The sequence below is a fragment of the Canis lupus genome, chromosome 15 (genome assembly GCF_048164855.1).
Source record: "Canis lupus baileyi chromosome 15, mCanLup2.hap1, whole genome shotgun sequence".
In the NCBI taxonomy this organism is placed as follows: domain Eukaryota; kingdom Metazoa; phylum Chordata; class Mammalia; order Carnivora; family Canidae; genus Canis; species Canis lupus.
The window spans coordinates 1,212,516-1,234,070 of NC_132852.1; the positions used below are offsets into that span (position 1 = coordinate 1,212,516).

Genomic DNA, 21,555 nt, shown 5'->3' on the forward strand with positions numbered 1-21,555 from the left:
GCAGCTCAGGCTGCAGGTGACCCGAGTCTGCCGCCCAGGGGCGGGGCATCTGCTCCAGGGCAGGGGGCGGCCGGGGCACCCGGACCGGGACGCGGGAAGCACCCAGAGCCAGGGGACCGCCATCCAGGCCCGTTGCCTTCCCAGCCTCTTCAATCACATTTTGCACCGACCTCTTTCAGTCTGCTTTACCGTTTGCTTCCACGCCCCTGACACGACTGTCCGCTCGGTGTCACCCCCCTAGGCGCCCGACGGCTGGGCTTTTCTTCGTTTCTCCAGATGCACGGCGTCCTAACCCCTGCTGCCATTCACCCAGCTGTCGGCTCCGGGGGTGTCGCCACAAATCACAGAGCCCGTTTCTGCTTACGTTTTGTCACCGTTTCTAACGCAATGACTTCATGCCGTGCGGGGTTTTGCCCTAGTCCCCGTCCCTTCTCCCACAGGGGCCCGTCTGCGTGTCCCTGCCCAGGGGCCAGAGGCAGCGGCTCAGGGAGACAGCTGGAACGCTCCTGCACAGGACGCAGAGAGCTTGGCTGCTTCTCGGCCCCTCCGGGTGCACCTGCCAGGGCGGGCCTAGCGGCTGCCACCCCCCCCCCATGTCTACGGCTGGGTTCGTTGGCTCACAGCCTCTCCTGGAGAGCTCCGCAAGCATGAGGCGCTACAGCCCCCACACGGATGGCATCCTCACCCCCAGGACCCCACGCAAAACATGCAGGTCGCTCTTGCGATCCTCGTTCAGCCCCGCATTCATCATTCACCCTAGAATGCCCAGGAGAGTACACGGTGTCCAAGGAGGCAGTGACATGCGTACATCTCCATACTTAGAGGAAGGGCGCTGCTTCTGAAGATGCACCGGGGAATGGGCATCGTCGTGGCGAGGTGCACTGCTCTGAGTTCTCGTCACTACAGAAACCACCTGATGATACCGGAAACGCTTGAAAGTTCTGCTTTCCCTCATTCATAAGCATTAACAGATCCCATCTCCAAAGCACAAGAACTCCTGTAATTGCCGAATTGATTAATAATTTTTTTTCCTATTGTACATTTCAAAAAGGATCAGTGAGTTTGTAGGTTTTGGCATTTAGAGGGAAATATACGAATTTCCTACTTAAAACCACGTAAAGAGATACAAGTCCAGGGAAGAGTTAACAGGGATGAAGCATGTTTTATATTTTCTTTGACAATATAATAACTAGTTATAAGTAACTCAAAAGTTTAAAAAATACATATTTTCATCATTTTTAATAAAGCACTCACTACTGTGAATTGATATTTCATTAAGTCCTTTCTCTAATTCTTAGTAATATGTCTTGCATTTTCTTTGTCCACATGAAAAGTGGATTTGAAAAGCATGTAAGTATTTTCATTGACCCAGAGTAAATGATTAGTAGGGTGGTTTTTGATTGTGAGTTTGTTTCTGTCTGTTTTTTTTTTTTTTTTTCCTGGCTATTTGGTGACCGGGGATGGTGGACACCCCCATGTGGTGACCACACAAGGAATCTCCACCTAGACTAGAGCTTCTCATGGGACCAATGCCCACGGGTGGTGGACTTGGGGGAAGGCCACAAATATTACACATTGAAAAACATGGAGATAAAACCATGTTATTTTGATGTACTTAGTCATTCTGATGAAATAAATTGAAAGATATTAACACAATTCTTAGTAGTAATTCCTAAATGGCATCAAATCCCTCATTACAGAAATCATAATTTCTTTTTACATGGTCATAAGTTTGGGGGAAAAGAAATTATTCATTGTTTTTTTCTTTCTTTCTTTTTCTTTCTTTCTTTCTTTCTTTCTTTCTTTCTTTCTTTCTTTCTTTCTTTCTTTCTTTCTTTCTTCTTTCTCTTTCTTTCTCTCTTTTTCTCCCTCCTTCCTTTCCCTTCCTTTCCCTTCCTTTCCCCTTCCTTTTCCTTCCCTTCCCTTCCCTTCCCTTCCCTTCCCTTCCCTTCCCTTCCTTTCCTTTCCCTTCCTTTCCCTTCTTTTCCCTTCCCTTCCCTTCCTTTCCCTTCCCTTCCCTTCCCTTCCCTTCCCTTCCCTTCCCTTCCCTTCCTTTCCTTTCCTTTCCTTTCCTTTCCTTTCCTTTCCTTTCCTTTCCTTTCCTCTCCTCTCCTCTCCTCTCCTCTCCTCTCCTCTCCTCTCCTCCCCTCCCCTCCCCTCCCCTCCCCTCCCCTCCCCTCCCCTTCTCTTCTCTTTTCTTTTCTTTTTTTCTTTTCTTCCAGCTCAGCTAAGGTAGAAATACATCTCTGGGTATTCTTCTCCCCTGGAAAGATGGAACTGTCTTTTCCCAGACAGATGACACAGATGGGAGCATTTTATGCGTTAAACAGACATGCAAGGTGCCAGAAATCAATGCTTGCAATGAATACAATCTTGCTACGAATCTTGGCACACAGATTGAGGTGATCACAGTACCTTTAAATTCAATGGCGAACCCCGACAAGCCCACAGAAGCGTCGCTCCGAAATGCCAGGAAAAGACTATTTCCACTGCTCTCTATTCTCTCTGGGGCTTGCGAGCCCTGAAAACTTCCAAGGAGAGGCCTGTTGGAATCTTCTCCTTCATAGATGTGCAGGAAATCGTAGCTGGGCTCCATGTTGAAGCTAAAGGAAAGAGCGTTCATCAGGTTAGGCCCCAGTACGAACCTGTCATCATCCAGACTACAAAGTTGCTGAGGGCACACGGGGAGCTCTTTGCTTCCGTGTAACACTCGCGACAAATGAGAACGACCCCCCCAAATTTAATGTAACGATAGTTTACATGTCAAAATAGCGATGCATATAACAACCGTCAATGATAAATACCGTTAGTATTTTGCAGAATGACCACGGTATTCAAAACAGTATGGTTTTGAAGATATGTATGAGAAGGTGAATCCTAATAACGTGGACACGGTATCCCTTCCCAGCACCCACGGAACGGCTGATGAAGTGCACTTTGAAAGAAATGGGCTCAAAAGGGAAGAATTCCCGCTGATATTTGGTTTTTATGTGAATATTTTTAGTTCGAAAAATATGTATCCTTGGTATTATTCAAGTTTTTAAAATTCTTTCTCTGAGTTTATTTTTAGTTTTAAAAACGCTTCTACTTGCTTGGGTAAATCAGCTAACGTTAGTCATCCGTGTGACGGCGGAGAGCGTGGTAGGCACCTGTTCCATTTCACGTTTCTCCGTCACTGACTCTTCCCAATTTTCGCTTTCCCATCCCCCTCCTTCTGTCCCCACTCCTCCCTATGCCTCTCTTTCTTCTCTAGTATTAACTGCCCTGGTCATCCCCAAAGATCTCAAGTCGGATTTGGCTTGCAGGATCTCTGCCATTTTGATGAGACTGATGACGGTCTGGGAGCTCCAAAGTGTACAGACCCTCAACAAGAGACTAAACGTGTGGATGGGTGAGATCTCGATGAGATCAGAATCAACCAACAAATCAGATAGAAGTATTCAAGTAAAGGATCCCGACTGGCCTCCACTTCTCCATCTCAGATTCGGAGCCCTGTGTCCTTAGGAGGACTCATTCTGAGGAGCTTCTACTCTCTCCTCTGAGTTGGTTGTGTATTTGGATGACAGGGATGGAGAGTTAGGAGTCTTAATATTTACCAACGTGTGCTTTGTGTACACGGCTCCAGTTTTTCTGGAGATTCATGTGATGACACATGCATAAAAGCTCTCTCCAGAAATTGCCCATGACACTCCGAAGGGAGCGACAAGGGTGGGTACCACTGAGGATCCAGCATTAAGAGTGCACCCAGCCCTGCATCGGGCCGTCCCACATTACGTCAGGGCTACACTGTGTCCTGGGGGTGGTCCCTGGACATATTTATTACAGGAAGTTGTAAGAGGTAACCTAGTCTGTTTGACAGATTCCTTGAAATCAGAAATGAAGACGGAGTAGATAGTCAGGAGCAAGTAGAAGGCACCAACAGGAATTTTATCAACCAAGTACAATTTAATTAGAATAATAATTGTTTTTTGGAATACAAGAATGTTCTTAGAACCTGGTCACGCTGCACCCCCAATAATTGGCATAGGTTATTATTGTGATAGATTATTTTGGGACACAGGAAATACATGAGGCACAGAAGGAAAACACTGGTTGTTCTCTCTCTCTCTCTCTCTGGAAATACTGTAATCCATGCATAAGAGTCTGGAGTGAAATTTGTAAGACTATGATTCCATTGGTAAAATCCAGTCTTAATTCTACCTACGCTACTTGTAGGGCCCATGAGCCCCAGTAGGAGACCAGAGTCTGGCCCAGTTTTTAAACCAATTTTAATATGAGTCCCAGGGTGCGAGTAGCCCAGGCCCTTCAGTCTACGGGGGCCTATGGGAAGTCATCCCTCCCTAAACATCCCAACCACCTGGAGGAGCTTGGGAGCTAATGATCCAGGTCATGTAATGCTTGGTCTTTGTGTTAGTAAGACCAGTGCCCATCGGCCCCCGGCCCCCCGAGAAGCACACGTGCTCTTTAAACCGTGCATCACACATTTAAGCACGTGGCAATGCCCGCTTCCCCCTTTGCTTGGGTTGTTGAGATCCTCGGCCCCTCTCAGCACTTCTGGTTCCCCCTCCGTCTGCTCAGGAGACCTGGTTGTAAGGTCTCAGGGTCATTCCCACCTGAGCACACACATGTTATCCGCGTCTTAGAAGTCACGTGTATATGATTTTTCTGTGAAACTGGGTCAGCTAATGACTTAAGAATTCAAAATGTGGAAGAAATCCTGAAGATTTTCTACATCAATTTTATTCCAGAAAAGTGTGTAAAGTAAGTAGGGAAAAAAAAAAAAAACTTATCGTGTAAAACTGCCTCCTGTCTTATCGCATGGATTGCACTTTGGGAGCCTTGATAATGAGCCAGTCACCCTGACACATTGGAAGACAGGAAACTCCTACTTATGAGGCTCTGTGTTCTCGAAAAAAGGCTTTTAATTGTTAATTCACTTTTAATGCCCTGGTACCAGTGATGTCTCCTGGCTTGGAGGAAGGCACTGGTCGAGTTAGCATTCACAGAACCCACAACGATATCCACAAATATAGCAGCAAATGCTCAGTGGTTTTGTGTAATAGCTGAGCGGCATAATAAGGATTCATCATTGGGTAAATTTATAGCAGCTTGAGTAAATTCAAGACATGATGGCTTATCAGACTACTTAACATTTAGAATCACGGGCGTTTAAAATTACACTGATTCAGATCCCATCAGGAGGAGAAAGTGCAAGAAGATAATCACAACCAGGCCTGGAATGGTGACGTAACCATCAGAAAAAGAGACGTCCTCAAGCGACAAATAAATATAATTGGGCCACTTCACCCTGGAGAGGGAAGAGGTCGATAGGACAGCCTATAGAACCACTTATCTTTTAAAATATCCCTTCGCTTAGTTCAAAAATCAAAATTCAAAGGTCTTGGGAGATCTTGGAATTTGGAAAAAAAATCCAATTGTCATAAACAAGATACCAGTAATACGATAGCCCCATAGAATTTATAAGATGATCACAGTGCTTGAAACTTCATCATCTCCCATAGCAGGAGTAAGTTAGCAACAGTTTTTAAAAGAGGAATGTCTATTAATTCAGATTTCACAGCAACCAAATTTGGGGGAACTTCCATTTCCAAAAAGTCTATCAAGTCACGATACCTCAATGATAATAGCAGGGCTACATCTGGGAACGTCAGACAAGACGTGTGATGGGAATGGCTTAGCTACACTCACGTGGAGGGATAGGGGACGCTGATGAGGAATTACAGTAAGTACATCGCTATTGCGTTTTTATTACTTTTCTTGAATATTCTGTACATTAAACCTTCTCATGTGGAACATATCGCATGCAGGGTAGTATTTAAGGGTAGTTCTTGCTATGTCACGTGTCCTAATGCAAGGAGAGGGCTCGGCAGCAAAATAATAGATCTCCACTTATGTCATTTTGCGGCCTGATGTAGGACGTGATGGGACAAGATCTGGGGCTTCCTTCAAGGTGAGACTGGGCTCGCCGTGAGGGGTCACGTGAAGCAATTCTTGGGCGCGACACTTCAATAAAATTCAACTACACAGACATTCTGCAAGACACGGTACCTTTTGAATATCAGGGCAATGACGAAGTCCGGATTCACTTTTATCCTCCAGTCGCATTCTTTCCCGGGAGGATAGGGCTGTGGGTAGTTAGGGGACAGAATCACCCCCGCCGGGCCCGTCAGGTTCCCTCCACACGCGGCTGTCACGGAAGAGGAACAACGCTGGTCAACGTGGAATGAGACATCGCAGAGTGCATCAGCGACACTCACTACGTGTGCGGTCACGAAACAACTGAACTGTCCAGGTGAACACCTGGGACCCGGGAAGTCTGTACATTTTTCGTGGACTCGTTCATGAGTTTTATATCATGTCCCACCCTGCTTTCAGGGGGGATTTTTAACTCCTGACAAATAAACTTTGCTATAATTTTAAGCTTGGCCCCCTTAAAGTGGACAGATTACTGTACTCTCCATACTCCCGGGACTCACACAACACACAGAAAAACACTTGGGAGAGGGAAACAATCCCCATGGACGTCATTCTATGGTCCTGCTAATTCTTCTGTCCTTTCTCGTGGTTTACAAAGTCATCGCTGACGTAGTCTAGGAGGCATGTTTCCGGTTCACTTGTGTCTCACTATCGCCTGGCACAGTTTTTAATCAACTATTCAGGAAATATTGGTTGAGTAAATGAATGCACGTTATTCCACATTATCTCTCACCATCCTCTGATATATACGGAGCTGGCTTGCGACACAATTAAAAAATGACAGAACTAACAAAGTTTGAGTGACACCTGGGCACCTGGGAATATGGAACTAGTAAGGGATTGAGCTAGGACGTCAATCCTAAAAACATGATGCGATCACAATGCTCAGTATGCTACTAGCAGGAGAAGCACTTTAGATGATGCTTATAAATCTTTTTTTTAACCTATTCCTTTTTAATTACTTGGATATATTCTATTAGGAAGATGATAATCATGAAGTTCAGTGGCATTAACAGGTCAGCCAGTTTTTATTCTTAAACCTCAAAATGTTTAGGATGGTTTCACGTATTACATAGGATTTCTGTCAAATCTTCCGTTAGGTGAAAGGTGTGAAAACACTGCAAAATTCACAAGTGTATACATTTCCGATGCATGCAGGAGTGTGCTGGGTTAATGCTTCTTCCTATCAAATGCTGTGGTTTGTCACCACGTTGTTTTAAGAAGTCAGCCCAGTTAAATTACAATGTTCCATCAACACTAGATATCTTATTTCACACACTGACCATATGTGCATTTAGGGGGAAAAAAGTAAGTAGAAAAAGAAATGTCCTAATTGGCAATCATTTTTACATGCACACACGCACACACACACACATATGCAAATGACTTTTATGGGAAATCGTATGAAGGTATGTGTGTTCCAATTGTCTATAATGGCCGTGTGTTTAAATATTTGTTGAACTATGTTTTCCATTAAAAGAAATATAGCAGATTCTAATAGTTTCTGCTAAAATTTCAGTCTCATTAATGGCAAACTCTAAATAGTGGCATAGCAAATATTTATGACAAATTCAGATATACACTCGAGTAATACGAAATCATTTTCCCCAAAATGATAAAACCCTCATTTCCTCCAGCAAACAGTTTGATTTTAATAAACTCTGCTGAGACCACTGTCTAATCGGCTCTCCCAGGACACTGCCTCTCGGGAGTCAAGGGGATGCTGACGGCAGAAAGCGGGCAGGTGGCGGGCGCTGAGCTGGGGCACGCAGGTACCGGAGGGTCCGAGGAGCTTCCACACCATGCAGGGTTTGCAAGATGAAGACGGACAGATTCAGGCCACTGGCTACCAGGGTGCTGCCAGCAGCATGAATGTGGGGAGGACACAAGGTACTGATTTAGGTGAAACAAAGGGGGCATTCCTGCCCTTCCTGACAGATCTGAGGAGGCATTTCTGAGTGAGGTTATCTGAAAGCTTCCAGTGGAATTTGGAGGCACTGCCTTGCGGTGCTTGTTCTCCCTTTGGGTCAGGCATTCCTCATCTCAGCTCCGTTAGGTTTTAATTCGAAAGCTTGCAAAATATTTTGGATAGCATTAGGATTCAGTACAAAATGTGACTCAGCCGCTCCAGGAAATTCTCCGGAGGGATTGGACACAGGAGAAGAAAACCACAGATTCCCATCAATCCGCATTGCCTTACTCGAAATCCGTAGGATCCTCTCCTTTATATGTGATATAGGGTCTAGGGTCACACCTGAATCCATCACGGTGTGAAGCAGGACGCGTTAATGAGACACATCCGCACTTCTGCATCAAAACATTTCAGTGCTCACACCATTAAACAACATAACTGGTCTCGAAATAGCCACCCTGGAGATCAGGGCAAGGTGTGGACACAGAATGCATTTTTGTGATCTTAGGCTAAATTCTTACTTTTCAGAACTCTTTACTACTTGGAGGAAAGGGATCGAAAGCTATATAAGAAAACGGGGATTACAGAGACTTTCGGGGGATCGGTCACTCAGCACCAGAAAGTGGTGAGTGTCCTCTGGTCTGGGGGCGAGTCCTTTGGACTCAGCTGAAAACACCAGAAAGAGGGGCCTCCACTGTTGGGCTCTTTTGGATGAAGAAAGGGAGCCATCCAAACAATCCTGAAGAAAAACCAGCAGCGGATGACGAGGTTATGGAAATATGAATAATATACCGACAGGTGAGAGGCTAAGAGAGTTTAGAAAAGAGAGAAAGGACCAGAAACAGGAGGGAAAACACTAATAATAATAAATGAGGGAAAAGAAATTAGTAGGCCCATCGGGAAAGAACAAATTCAAAAGGTCAAAAGTAATACAAAAAAAAAATTCAACCTATTGATTTAAAATGCCTGTTAAAACATCAAAGAATCATCACTTCCTGCTCATGTCAAATTACGAGATTAAGAAATATGTACAGTGTTTTTATTTCCCTTCCTTTGGGGAAAATAAACACTCCCTCGTGGCTCTGTTGGTAATGCAGATGGCAGTCTTTCTGGAAGAGTTCTGAAAAATGTTTCCAAAGCTGTGGAAATGCTTAAGTTCATGGAAATGCATCATTTATAAGTAATCGTGGATGCATTTTAGGACAGGAGGGCTCCCGTCGGCGACCTCTGCAGCACAGGGGCGGCGGAAGCAACCCGAGGCACGGTGCGAAGGGCTCAGTGTGCGCCCGCTGGCAGGTCCACGTGGGGGCTGTGCAGCCGTTAAAACCGGCAGAGAATACGTAATAGCGCAAAAGATACTCGCTCTGTAAGTCAAAGTGCGATTTACAAAACAAGCAGGATGCTGTCGTTGAAAACATTTTAAAAATAGATTAGACATACATAAAATAATTATGAAGCTTACTAATGCACGTTTATGTTAATAGTATTTGCCCCCAGGTAGAAAGATGACAGCTTATTGTCCTCTTTTTTTTTCTTGTAAACTGAACATGTTTTATTTTTTAATAAGGAAAAAGCTTAAAAAATAAAATTAAAAATTGTCTTAAGTCTGCAGAACCGAAGGTGCCTGGGTGCTAAGACATGATCATCCGATGGGTGAGTTGCTTACAGAGGACATAAGCCTCATTTCTGGGGGAAAAGAAATGTTTAGAATGTAATGAAAAGATAACATTAATTCATTCCTAAATATGCATTTTCTAATTTTCTGTTGCCTAATATCTACGTGTGTAGGCCTGTCCCTGGGGCAGGTGCTCAAGGCAGAGGAAACGCTGAGAACTGGATTATTCACCTGATAAAATATCTAGTGATTGGCCAAAACGATATAACTAAGACCTACACTAACGAAAGATGATAGAGATTCCTCGGGAAGGTGGTAGAATTTTACAAGGATCTAGATTAGTATCGACTGAGAAACAACCTTTAAGAGTGTACCGGAGAGCTGCATTATCGAGCCCGTGCAGAATGAGGGAGGGGAGCGTCTGCCCCGATTTAAAAACAGGGCAGTGGTTGAAATGGTTGCTGCATTTAGAGGCGATCAGTCCACCTCAAAAAAGAAACACGCGCAGGTCCTGCAAGTCCCCAGGAGCCCGGGCTTGCACCGCAAGGCAGGCGGCACCCGGCGGTCGGTGCAGAGCGGGGCGCGGGCAGCGTGGGCAGGAGCCGCGAGCTCCCGGGGCCCCCGGGGCCCTCCCTGCGCCGGGTGGGACGATGCGCAGCCTCCTCTATCACACAGTCCCCTCGAGGTCGCCCTCTGCAAGATGCCCCTTCTCACTAGGTGCGTGTCATTTCACGGTCACTTCCTCTCCTCCCCGATTAATGAAATTTTACATTTTTCAAACAGATTGCAAAGAAGTACAGGTTAAACCACGACAGTTCATTAAAATAATAAAGTTTCTCTCACACGTAAGATGAGATAGGTATTTACGGGGAAATAGTTAACTGGATGAAGGGACAGTTTACATTTAAATACGATTTTATATAAACACATGTATTGCCCTAAAGCCACGCTCTGGACAGACTCTCTTGGATAGTTATTCAAACTGAAGTCTGCAAAACCAACTGATGCCCTTTCAATAAGGTCAAACTCTCCAATTCTAGTGAATTTCAGAAGCATGCTTCTCCTTTTATCTTCATTTTGACGAAAGCAATATAATTTCTGGTTTTCAGGATCCTATTAAAATGTACCGATATCATAGAAGTGCCATCTAAAAAAAGAAAATACTTTTTATTGAGTAGGTTTCGCTGAAGGGCATGTTTCTATATTAAACATGAGAACAGCGATGGCAGGGTTATGAATTTCCCCCCGCCCAGGATTTTAAAGTACAGTAATTTGATTGACCCATATTTTTACAAGATTTGTTAAGGGTAGGAAATGTTAGATAAATGTCAATTACTGTACAATAAGTAAACCACTTTCTTTACTTCGCCTAATAAAATAAGGCTTAAAAGGTTTACAATAAAATTTCCATATAGTCTCTGAACTGGAGGGCGCGTGAGAAACTCTGGAGAAATACTTCTGGAGAAGTAACCCGTTTATGGAGCAATTTGAACGGTCACATGCATTCACTTGGAAATACAAAACTTCAGCTGCCCGATACCTATGCACGTAGGAGGGTCCGGTTGCCAGAAGAATCGGTTATTCAGCTGCACACACGTGATCTTAGCTTGTCCTTGGAGCTGGTACCCAGGGTCACACTGGAAGGTGACGGTGTCGCCCGGCTCTCGGCTGTCCCCGTAGCGGGTGCCGTTCTGAGGCATCCCGGGGTCATTGCAGGTGGATGCGATCGATGCTGCAAAGCAAAGACAGTACCTGGTAAATGACGGGGTTGGGGGGTCCCTGCGCTTACGTCCGGGTAAACGCTCCCGGGGGCCCAAGGCCTCTTGCCCGTGAACGAATGCTCAGAGCTCTGGTCCCCAGGGCTACAGTCAATAACGAGCATCTTGACTCCGCTTCCTTCGAGCAAATGCAAGCGGCACTTGCTGAAAACGCAACCAGTGACGGGCCACGTGGAGGACCTGCACCGCGCGACCCCGAATGCCCACCTGCGCGCATATCCCCCTCCGGTTTTCATGTTAACGACACTTACAATGCTCCAGTCAAGTACGCCACTCCCAGAGGACCGAGAGCACAACGGAGTTGGGTACATGTCTTCAGGGGCTGTGCCTTCCAGGGGACAACCAGCTACGGCGACCAAACTGACGCTGGGATGGGAACTGGCTAGAGAAGGCGCAGTTTGAGCCAGGGTATCGCTAGGCTCACGGGGCGCGCTCTTCTTGGCAGAATCATTAATAACCCCATTTCACTCTCAAGGAACTTCCAATGAGGACAATGAATTATATGGTTATCCTAGTGTGGTGCTTCTGTACGATTTTATCTGTTTACTCATGAGAGACAGCAAGAGAGAGAGAGAGGCCGAGACACAGGCAGAGGGAGAAGGAGGCTCCCTGCAGGGACCCCGACGCGGGACTCGATCCCACGTTCCCAGGATCACACCCTGGGCCGAAGGCGACGCTAAACCCCTGTGCCACCCAGGATCCCTGAGTATCTTCCTTTCATCGTCTGCTGCTCTTTGTCGGCATCAAATTGACGATCTTAACCTGACAGTGAGTTTTAAGCTTCCCTTCATGCAGCTTTTCGACTAGTCATCGCTTGTTCTCAGATCCCAGTGGCTGTTCCTCTCATGCAGTTCGCTCTCACCCGTAGTTTTACTCTTTTATTTTTATCTATTTGTTTTCACATAGTGATCTGACAACTCCATGCGCTGTAGCGTGCCCGCCACACGCGTGCCTACCATCTGTCAGCAGGCGACACTGTTCCCAATCCACCCCGTGCCGATCCCCATGACTTACGCACTCCCTAACTGGGAGACTCTACATCCCGCTCCCCTTCACCCTCTTTGCCCGAGTCCTCCCATCCCCTGCCTTCTGGAAACTACCAATTTCTTCTCTGATTTCTTCTCTGTTTTGGTTCTCTGATCGTTGTGTTTATGTTCTGTGTTTCAGAGTCTACATATAACTGAAATCATACGGTACCTGTCATTGTATTTCTGACTTATTTCACTCAGCATAATGCCCTCCAGATCCATCCATGTGGTCACATTTGGCAGGATCTCATTCTTCTTTATGGCTGAGTAATACTATAGGGTAAGTATTACTATATAGGGTATTATATTATACCCTATAATACTATACTATTATTATAATATTGATATTATATATATACTATTATACTATTATTATAAGTACTATATTATACTATTATACTATTATTATAAATAATATAGTATTACTATATAGGGTAGTATTATATACTATATATATTACCATATATATAGTATATATATTCTTCAAAGAATATATATTTCAAATAATATATATTTCAAATAATATATATTCAAAGAACATATATTTCAAAGAATACATATATATATGTATATATGTATTCTTTGTCCATTCATCAGGGAACGCTTGGGTTGCGTCCATATCCTGGATATTGTAAATAATGCTGCCATAAACATAGAGGTGCATGTATATTTTCAAATTAGTGTTTTTGTTTTCCTTGAGCCAATACCCACTAACGGAATTACCGGATTATATGGTAGTTCCGTTTTTAATTTTTTGAGGAACCTCCAAACTTTTTCCACAATGGCTGCGCCACTTACCATCCCGCCAACGATACACAAAGGGACCTTTGCTCCACATGCTTGCCAACACTTGTTATGTCTTGTCTTTCTGATTCTAGCCATTCTGATAGGTGTAAGGTCATATCTCGTTGTGGTTCTGATTTGCATTTCCCTGACAGTTAGTGATATTGAACGTCTTTTCGCGTGTCTGTTGGCCATCTGGAAGTCTCCTTTGGAAAACTGTCTATTCAGTTCCTCTGCACAGTTTTAATTGGGTTGTTTTCTCTGGTGTGGAGTTGTAGAAGTTCCTCGTGTAGTTTGAATGTTAACCCCTTATAGGATATATCACTTGCAAATATCTCCCCTCGTTTGGCAGGTTAGGTTGCCTTCTCATTTTGTTGTTGGTTTCCCTCGCTGTGCCAAAGCTTTTTGTTTTGGTGTAGTCTGAATAGTTTATTTTTACTTTCATTTCCCTTGTCTGAGGAGCTGTATCTAGAAAAATGTTTTTTTTTTAATTTTTATTTATTTATGATAGTCACACACAGAGAGAGAGAGAGAGAGAGAGAGAGGCAGAGACACAGGCAGAGGGAGAAGCAAGCTCCATGCACCAGGAGCCCGATGTGGGACTCGATCCTGGGACTCCAGGATCATGCCCTGGGCCAAAGGCAGGCGCCAAACCGCTGAGCCACCCAGGGATCCCTGTATCTAGAAAAATGTTGCTAAGGCTGATGTCCAAGGGATAACTGTTTGGTTTTCTTTTTTAGGGGTTTTATGGTCTCAGGTCTCACATTAAGGTTTCTAAACCGGTTTGAGTTTATTTTTGTGTATGATGTCAGAAAGTGTTCCAGTTTTATTATTTTGCATGTAGCTGTTCAGTTTCCCCAGCACCATTTAGTGAAGAGGCTGTCCTTTCCCTCATTGTATATTCTTGACCCCTTTGTCAAAGATTATTTGGCCATTCCCGGGGATTTATTTATGGGCTTTCTATCTATATTGGTCTATGCCTATTTTTGTGTCAGTATCATACTGTTTTAATGACTACAGCTTTGTAGCATATCTTGACATCTGGAATTTTGAATAATAAAACCTCTAGTTTTGTTTAGAAGGTAGAGCAGAGAGCCAGCACATCACCCCGACAGAAGACTGGTAAAGCACTGGAAGGCAGGACAGACTTCAGGAGGCAAGGTTTTTAGTTAGAAAGTCAGGAGTGTCGCACCCATAAACCAACAAATTTGCATAATATAGAATAGAAATTACAGAATTCAAACACCAGAATTATAACCCAGGTCGTACTTGCATTGAACTAGTGTTTTACAAGCAACCTTGAGTTTATTATTCGAACAATGTTCCTAAAGAACCTAAGACCGACTTGTCCTTTACCTTGGCTGAGATTTTGCTAGGCTTCAGAAAACAAACAAACAAACAAAACATAAGTGATTCTGTGCATATTTACAAACTTCTCTTTTGTACTGAACTGCACATCCTCAAAAGAAACTTCATCTTCTCCGCAAGCAAATGGTCATATGTACGATTACATGTGCAATTCTGAGTGATAATTTCTAGCACGGTTTGCACAGTATGAAAGTGATTTAAAATGAGAGTTTAAAAGAATAGCCAAGGAGGTCATGGATGAGCCTCATTGTAATTTTTACAATGAAGATATATTTTAATTACTTCTCTTTCCAAATTTGCATTCAGTTTTTATTCAAAGCAAAAACACATATTGCCCAATAATGAAGCTTTATGCAAAGGTGCGCAAAATTTGTGCATGAATAAGAATTTCAACAGATATATCAACCTCGCAAAAATGAGTGGCCCATAGAATACTCTTCTGTAGATTATTAACAGGTATTTGGTCAAACAACATCGGCAAATGCTGTATACTCCAGTTCCCTCCCATAGATTCACGGTGCCCATCACGGATTAAAGGTTCAGACAAGTCCTACAGGAAACAAACCTATTTTTTATGAAGTTGTTTTATAACAATTTTTTATATTTATATATTTATATTTTTATAATTCATATTTATTTTTTACAATTTATAATAATTTTATAATTATTTTTTTGAAAGTGTTTATTTAATCCAGTGTTTCCTAAATTTATGAAATAATAGAGCACATTTTGCTCAACAAACTCTTCCAATTCTTCCAAGTAAAGATCAACAGAATTCGAGGATATGAAAGACCGGCTTGCACTAATGATTATATGTCCTTCAATGCTTTGATGTCCAATTCGGTTTTATGAGTACATTTTCTAATTCCAAACCAGATTTTCACTTGGAATGTCGAGAATGATATTAGGACTCACCATTAACAGGTTATATTCTCGTGAATTCATGTTTTCTACTGAGTAGAAATATCACATCCACAGAATTAGCTAAGTGTATGACGATGTGAGTTGTCCTACGATGGTTCTCCCTGTGGTCTTAGAAAGGATGCATGTATTTGCTTGTGTATCTTCAAAGACAGTTTGAAATTACCAGGAAATCAACCATGTCGTCTTAGTCGAATTGAAATGAACCCCAAACCTTTACCCTTTCCTTCTAGAATTATGAAATAAAAATAAAACGTTGCCAGGGTTATCTAGATTGGATTAAAAAAGCAATGAGAACGCCTGAGGTGAAACAAAGAGAATAATTTCAAGCAATGTAGGGGGAATTACATGGGTTGAGTCTTTGAAATAAATGCCACTTTATTTTCTTCTAGTTATCAATTGCGGAAAGATGTTTCCTGGTAAAGGCAATAAAGCTCATCCAGAAACTAATAGGAAAGCCCCTAACCAAAGACAATGTGATGGGGTCAGAAATTGCTTCTCCACCTGCAGGGTCATACAAAGTTATTGATGACGCTTGCCCTCATTTCTTTTTCACGATTGTATTCTTTTATGTGCCGCAACATACCTTTTACTCATTTTTGTCTTAAATATTTTCTCTGCAAATGGGATTTTGGTGTCTTTGAATCTTTCTCGTTTCTCACCATAAAAAAAAAAAAAAAAAAAAGGAAACGCTGCTTTTAGTGACATCAGCCTTATCCCTGTATCACCTTAGAGAAAGAAGGTATTGTTTCTGGGGCGATGAATATTGAGGCTTTCAATTTCCCAAGGGGTTCTCTGGAATACTTCAGGTCATAAAGACATTTTCCAAAGCCCCCATAGAATCTAAGGGATGTCTCCACTCCTTGTCCACTGGCACCAGGCCCATTCCAGTCAGCTTGAGTGATTCAAAACTTGGGCTCCACTTAATGGAAAAGTAATGGGCCTTTTTGTTTCTTATAGACAGAGAAGAACCATTTTATACTAAGAACCTGCAAGGGACCCAAATTTCCTGCTAATTGGATAAAGTGATTCTTGACACTGAGGAATTCATAGAACATATATATGTGTGTCTGTATATGTGTGTGCGCGTATATACATACATTTTGCATATATACATATATCTCACATCATGTACAAAGTTATGTTTTTTTTTAATTCTAATAAAATAAGAATTAAGAACTTGGTCCACATCCTATTAAATGCATAAAGTCCATCTTGCAAAGGTTTCTTTTTTTAAGATTATTTATTTATTATTTATTTATTTATTTCGAGAGAGAGAGAAAGAGCAAGAACAGCGAGGGTAGAGAGTGCAGAGAGGCCCGCCGAGCTGGGAGCCCAACCCAGGACCCCGGAGTCATGACCAGAGCCAAAGGCAGATGCTTAACCAACTGAGCCACCCAGGAGCCCTGTCCTTGCATGTTTCCTAAGCATCACTTAAAAATGTTTACTGGCCGAGGTATTAGTGCCTAGAAGTAAACGTTTGCTTACCGTACACACGTCTTTTTAAACCATCGCCCGGTAGACAGTGCTTCCACGTGTACAGGAAAACGCACACAGCAGCACCACCTAGTCCACGCGGAGAGGCCGACGCCCGTAACACCACGCGGCATGCACACGCAGCATAACCCATGTCCTTCAGCTTATCAAGGGGGGCCATTCCACTAAGGCGACCTTTACGGTGTGACAGGCTCCCGGTCAGGCAGGGACTCCATGGGCTGCCTCGTGAGGCTTGTTCTGGAGGGGGCGGCTTGAGAAGCACCTTCTATCACTTTGCAGGCATCGGCTGAACTAAGTTTGGAACCAGGGATGGTCTCCTGCGTGGTCCCCTTAGCCGTGTAAATGGGGAGAGGCCCCCCTCCTTCTCTGGGGGCAAAGCCAGTTTTCATTTTCGTGGCAGGAGCCCTGCCTAGCCTGTCGGTCACCCAGGTGAGGGGACCCCGCATCTTCGCGGTAGGGATGAACTCTCGGCCGGGGGCAGGAGGCCCCGTTCCGGGGAGAGATGCCCAGTGGCTCGGACTTTGCTGCTCGGGCTCCGCCCCCAGGGGCAGATCTGGGGTGCAGGCCAGCCAGGGCTGGCTTTCCTGGGGACAGCTGATGCAGCGTCCACACTGGCTGGGCCCTGGGCCGTTTGGGAGCCCGAGGAGAGACGGATGAGTGGCCGTTGTTTGAGGAACAGAGGTTGGGTCCAGATAGTAATGAGAAGAGGTGCCCCGCAAGCCGGGGGCCCCTCGGAGCGCCGCAGCCCCGGAGCCCAGCAGGCGACCTGGAGCCCCGGGTCCCCGGGACAGACCCTGAGCGCCCCCAGGGGTTCAGACCCAGGAAAGCCCCTCTTCCCAGTGTGTAAGCCAAGGCTTCGGTTCCTGGCTATTCCGGGGAGACGCTGGGCTTCACGCTGATGAAGGGCAGGAAGGGGCCTCTGGAGTCATGGGGCGGGGGGGGGGGCAGGGGCCACGGCCCCCGTGGGGTTGATGAGCTAATCCCCTGATTAATCAATCACTGATGCGTTTCCCCTGCTCCATCTCCGTGACTGGCAGCGCGGGGCAGGGAACCAGCCACCGACAGTATCCCTCGTGGGCTCAGGTGTGTTTGGAGCTGACTGTTTTGAGAAAGAGCCGACACAAGACAAGTCCTGAAATCGGAGCCGAAGCTCCCTTTTTGTAAGAGAAATCAAAAGAAATGTGCACGTGTGAGACCGGGGCCCACGGGAAGGCCCAGCACAGAGGCTCCCACTTTGGACAGGACGCAGGACGCAGTTACCCTCTCCCCCTCCTCCCTCCCCCCAGGCCGATTCCTCCTGGGGACCCCCCTGGCTGCAGGGCCGCAGCAGTTTGGAGGAGCAGTGATCTGCCCGTGGTCCTGGGCCTGCGCCCCCCGCGCCCCCTGCATCCCTCAGCTCGGCTGCCCTGCGGCGCACAGAGGCCCGCCCTCCCTGTTCTCAGAGAATGCTCTTGGGAACCGGCCAAGGAGGCACCTGCTCCATCTCTGGCCCGGTCGCCAGCATAGACTTCAAGGCAGAGGCCACCAGGGGCCGGACCGCGCCCCACGGGGACAGGCCTCCCCGCCGCCTGGCTCGCGGCAGCCGGGGCCGGGGCCCAGCAGGTGCCCACTTCTCCCTCTGCAAGGCCGGCCACCCTGACGACTCCCCGCCTCTGCACCAAGCGGGCTGCCCGGGGCCGACGGCGTGGCCACCAAGGCTGTGGCCGCGTGGCCACCCGTGAGCCTGGCTCAACCACTGAGCCACCCAGGTGCTCCCCAATCTTAGCTTAAATATCATTTTTCCAGAAATCTTTCCTTGATTCCTTCAGCTGTAGAGTAGAAGCCCTTCCGAGCAAATGCTCCCGGCCGTCCAGGCAGAGGAGGGACCTGTCTCGTGGTCACCCATTATTGGTCTGATTTTACCTTCACCGGATGGCGCATTTCATGAGACAAGAGCCCTATTGGTCTTGCTCCTTGGTAGGTCAAGCACTCAGCACACTGCCCTACACACAGTAGGCACTCGTAGGTCCTGGCTGAAGGAAGTATCGACAGCACTGGCCTGAGGCCTGGCCCCTACTGTGTATTTGATAAACTGTGACTATTACAAGCATGAACGTGATATGACATAAGGTTATGTTTCAGAATAAAGGTGAATTATCTGTGAGATAAACAGAATAGGAAGTTAAATAATCAATTCTCCAACAATAAGCTAACAGTTTTACACATATGTTACATAGAACGTAAACCTGGATTGAAATATGTAGTGTAAAGTTGGATTTAATTAAAAATAATAGGGGATCCCTGGGTGGCTCAGCAGTTTAGCGCCTGCCTTTGGCCCAGGGCGTGATCTTAGAGTCCCGGGATCGAGTCCTACGTCAGGCTCCCTGCATGGAGCCTGCTTCTCCCTCTGCCTGTGTCTCTGCCTCTCTCTCTCTGTGTCTGTCATGAATAAATAAATAAAATCTTAAAAAAATAATAATAATTAAAAATTAGAGTCATGGGGCACCAGGGTGGCTCAGCAGTTGAGCATCTGCTTTTGACCCAGGGCCTGATCCCAGGGTTTGGGATTGAATCCCACGTTGGGCTCCCTGCATGGAGCCTGCTTCTCCCTCTGCCCGTGTCTCTGCCTCTCTCTCTATATATAATAATAAATGAATAAAATGAATGAATAAATGAATAAATAAATAAATAATGAAAAAAAATAAAATCTTTTTTAAAAATAAAAATAATAGTCATTTATGATGGAAACCCCCCAAAAAGGAGGAGATGGGGGTTTATTTTCATATTTATAAAACCTAAATTATTTCCTGATCTGGACCTCATAATCAGAAATTTAGTTTTCCATTTCATGACATTAATTTTTAGAAATGGCTAATGGAGCTGGGTTTCCATGAAATGTTTACAAAGGCGGCAAAAATCCTTGTGTAGAGCTGAGTGAGAAACGTGTGATAAATACAAAGCGCAAAATTATTATTTTTTATGAGCCACATTAAAAACTAACCAAAGAATACATACAAAAACACAGTTGACTCTACAAGCTGCCACATTGAGAAAAACCTTATCACATTGCAAAAAACTACAGATGGCAAAGCACAAGTTTTTACGTAAAAAACAATTAATTGGGGGCAATGATAGCACTGTGCCAACACTGCCCCGCGTGTTAGATCTGTAGCCCTCCTGGGCGACAGTCGCTCATTTTCTACCTCTTGACGATGATTCCAGATTAGCCTGCCACCTTCGTGGGTAAGAGGACTTCGGTTTTGACCCTTCACTCATCTACTGAATAGAGCTTTAATCTTGCCCTTTTCACTCAGGCCTACACCCGAGGAGCCGGGGACACCGCGGGGTCGCGCTCTCCAGGGTGACCCTCATCCCCAGACTTGGTGCCCTGAACGTGAACACCCGAGGAGCTCGACCATGCGCCCCCCGAGCAGCGCGTCCGCGTCTGTGCCATGAGACGCGCCCTTGGAGAAAGGACAGCCTTCGGTGGTATTTAGTCGAAGGCATCTTTTCATGTGGTGACGTCCACATGGACGGGATTTTTATTTTTTTGTTGTTTTTTTCCCATGCAAGAATGTTCGGTTATGGTAAAGATTGTTCAGATCTCAGCCAAAGGATTCACAAGTGAATTTCTTACTTTAGGTTCTCACTTAACCTAAAAATAGCAGGTTAAAGTAAGAACATGTTTGCATTTGTTCCTACTCAGTAAATTGCAAAGAGAAAACAGAACAAAACACAGCGATTGAGGTGGGGGTGTGTTTGCACCCGGTCGTGTGTGCCCGCGTTCAGCGTCCTTACCCAGCGCCTGCTGGGTGTCAGGTAACGTTCTGGACACTTGGGCCACATCAGTCGGGAGGCTGGTTGGGACCCTTCCCCGTGTGAGCTCAGGCCCTGGTGCGGGGAGGCGACAGGAAGAGAAGCCATTGCAATCTGCTGGGTCACCAGGACAAGGGGGGGCAGGTGAAGAGCAGGGGAGGGAGGGGGGCTCCCTGCTGCCAGCTAGGGAGGTCGGAAGGTCCCGAGACGCTGCCATCGGAGCCATGGTGAGGGGGTTGTTCACGCAGGCACCTAAGGCCTCCAAAGACCCTGAAGCCAAGTGGGCTGAGCACCTTCCCAGGGTAGCATGGGGATGGGGGTGGGATGGGGCCGAGGCAGGAAGGGGCCAGAAGCAATGTGGGGGGAGAGAACTCTGGCAGGTCAGGCCCGCGGGGCCTGATTTGCGTCCCTGCAGGGCTCTGAGCACAGCAGTGGGACACGCAGCTGACTGTGTAAGTGTGGGTGCTGCGCCCAGGACAGAGGGCGGAGGGCGGGCGCCCAGGGAGGCCAGTCAGGAGGCACGAGGGGCGCGGGGGGCGTCTGACTCCCGACGGGGCTTAGAGACAGGCCCCCGGAGGGGTCGGGGTGGATGCACGCAGGACAGGGGCGAGGAGGAGGGCGGCAGGCAGACGCCAGGGTGTCCCCAGCAGCCCTCGCACCCCCGCTCGAAAGTCACGTACAAATCACTGACGGCTGCGCCCAGGGACAGGGGATGCTCAAGGAAACCGGCGTCTCTGAGAGGAGGAATACGGGGCGGCTGCCAAACAACGGGCGCTGGTTTCATCCTCTTCGTCACCCTCAACTGTTAGAACAGTTCCTGGCATGTTACACTCAGTGACGCCGCCCCGTTGGTTGGTTGAG

The 21,555-nt window shown here is 46.0% G+C and overlaps 1 protein-coding gene across 1 annotated transcript in view; it reads right to left on the reverse strand.

The window, feature by feature from the left end:
- CSMD1 (CUB and Sushi multiple domains 1) overlaps window positions 1-21,555 on the reverse strand; it is a 1,871,580-nt gene that overhangs the window by 242,507 nt on the left and 1,607,518 nt on the right. Inside the window, 3 exon segments of the mRNA XM_072775779.1 lie at window positions 2,416-2,603; window positions 6,070-6,208; window positions 11,065-11,256. Coding sequence (XP_072631880.1) covers window positions 2,416-2,603; window positions 6,070-6,208; window positions 11,065-11,256 — 519 coding nt within the window.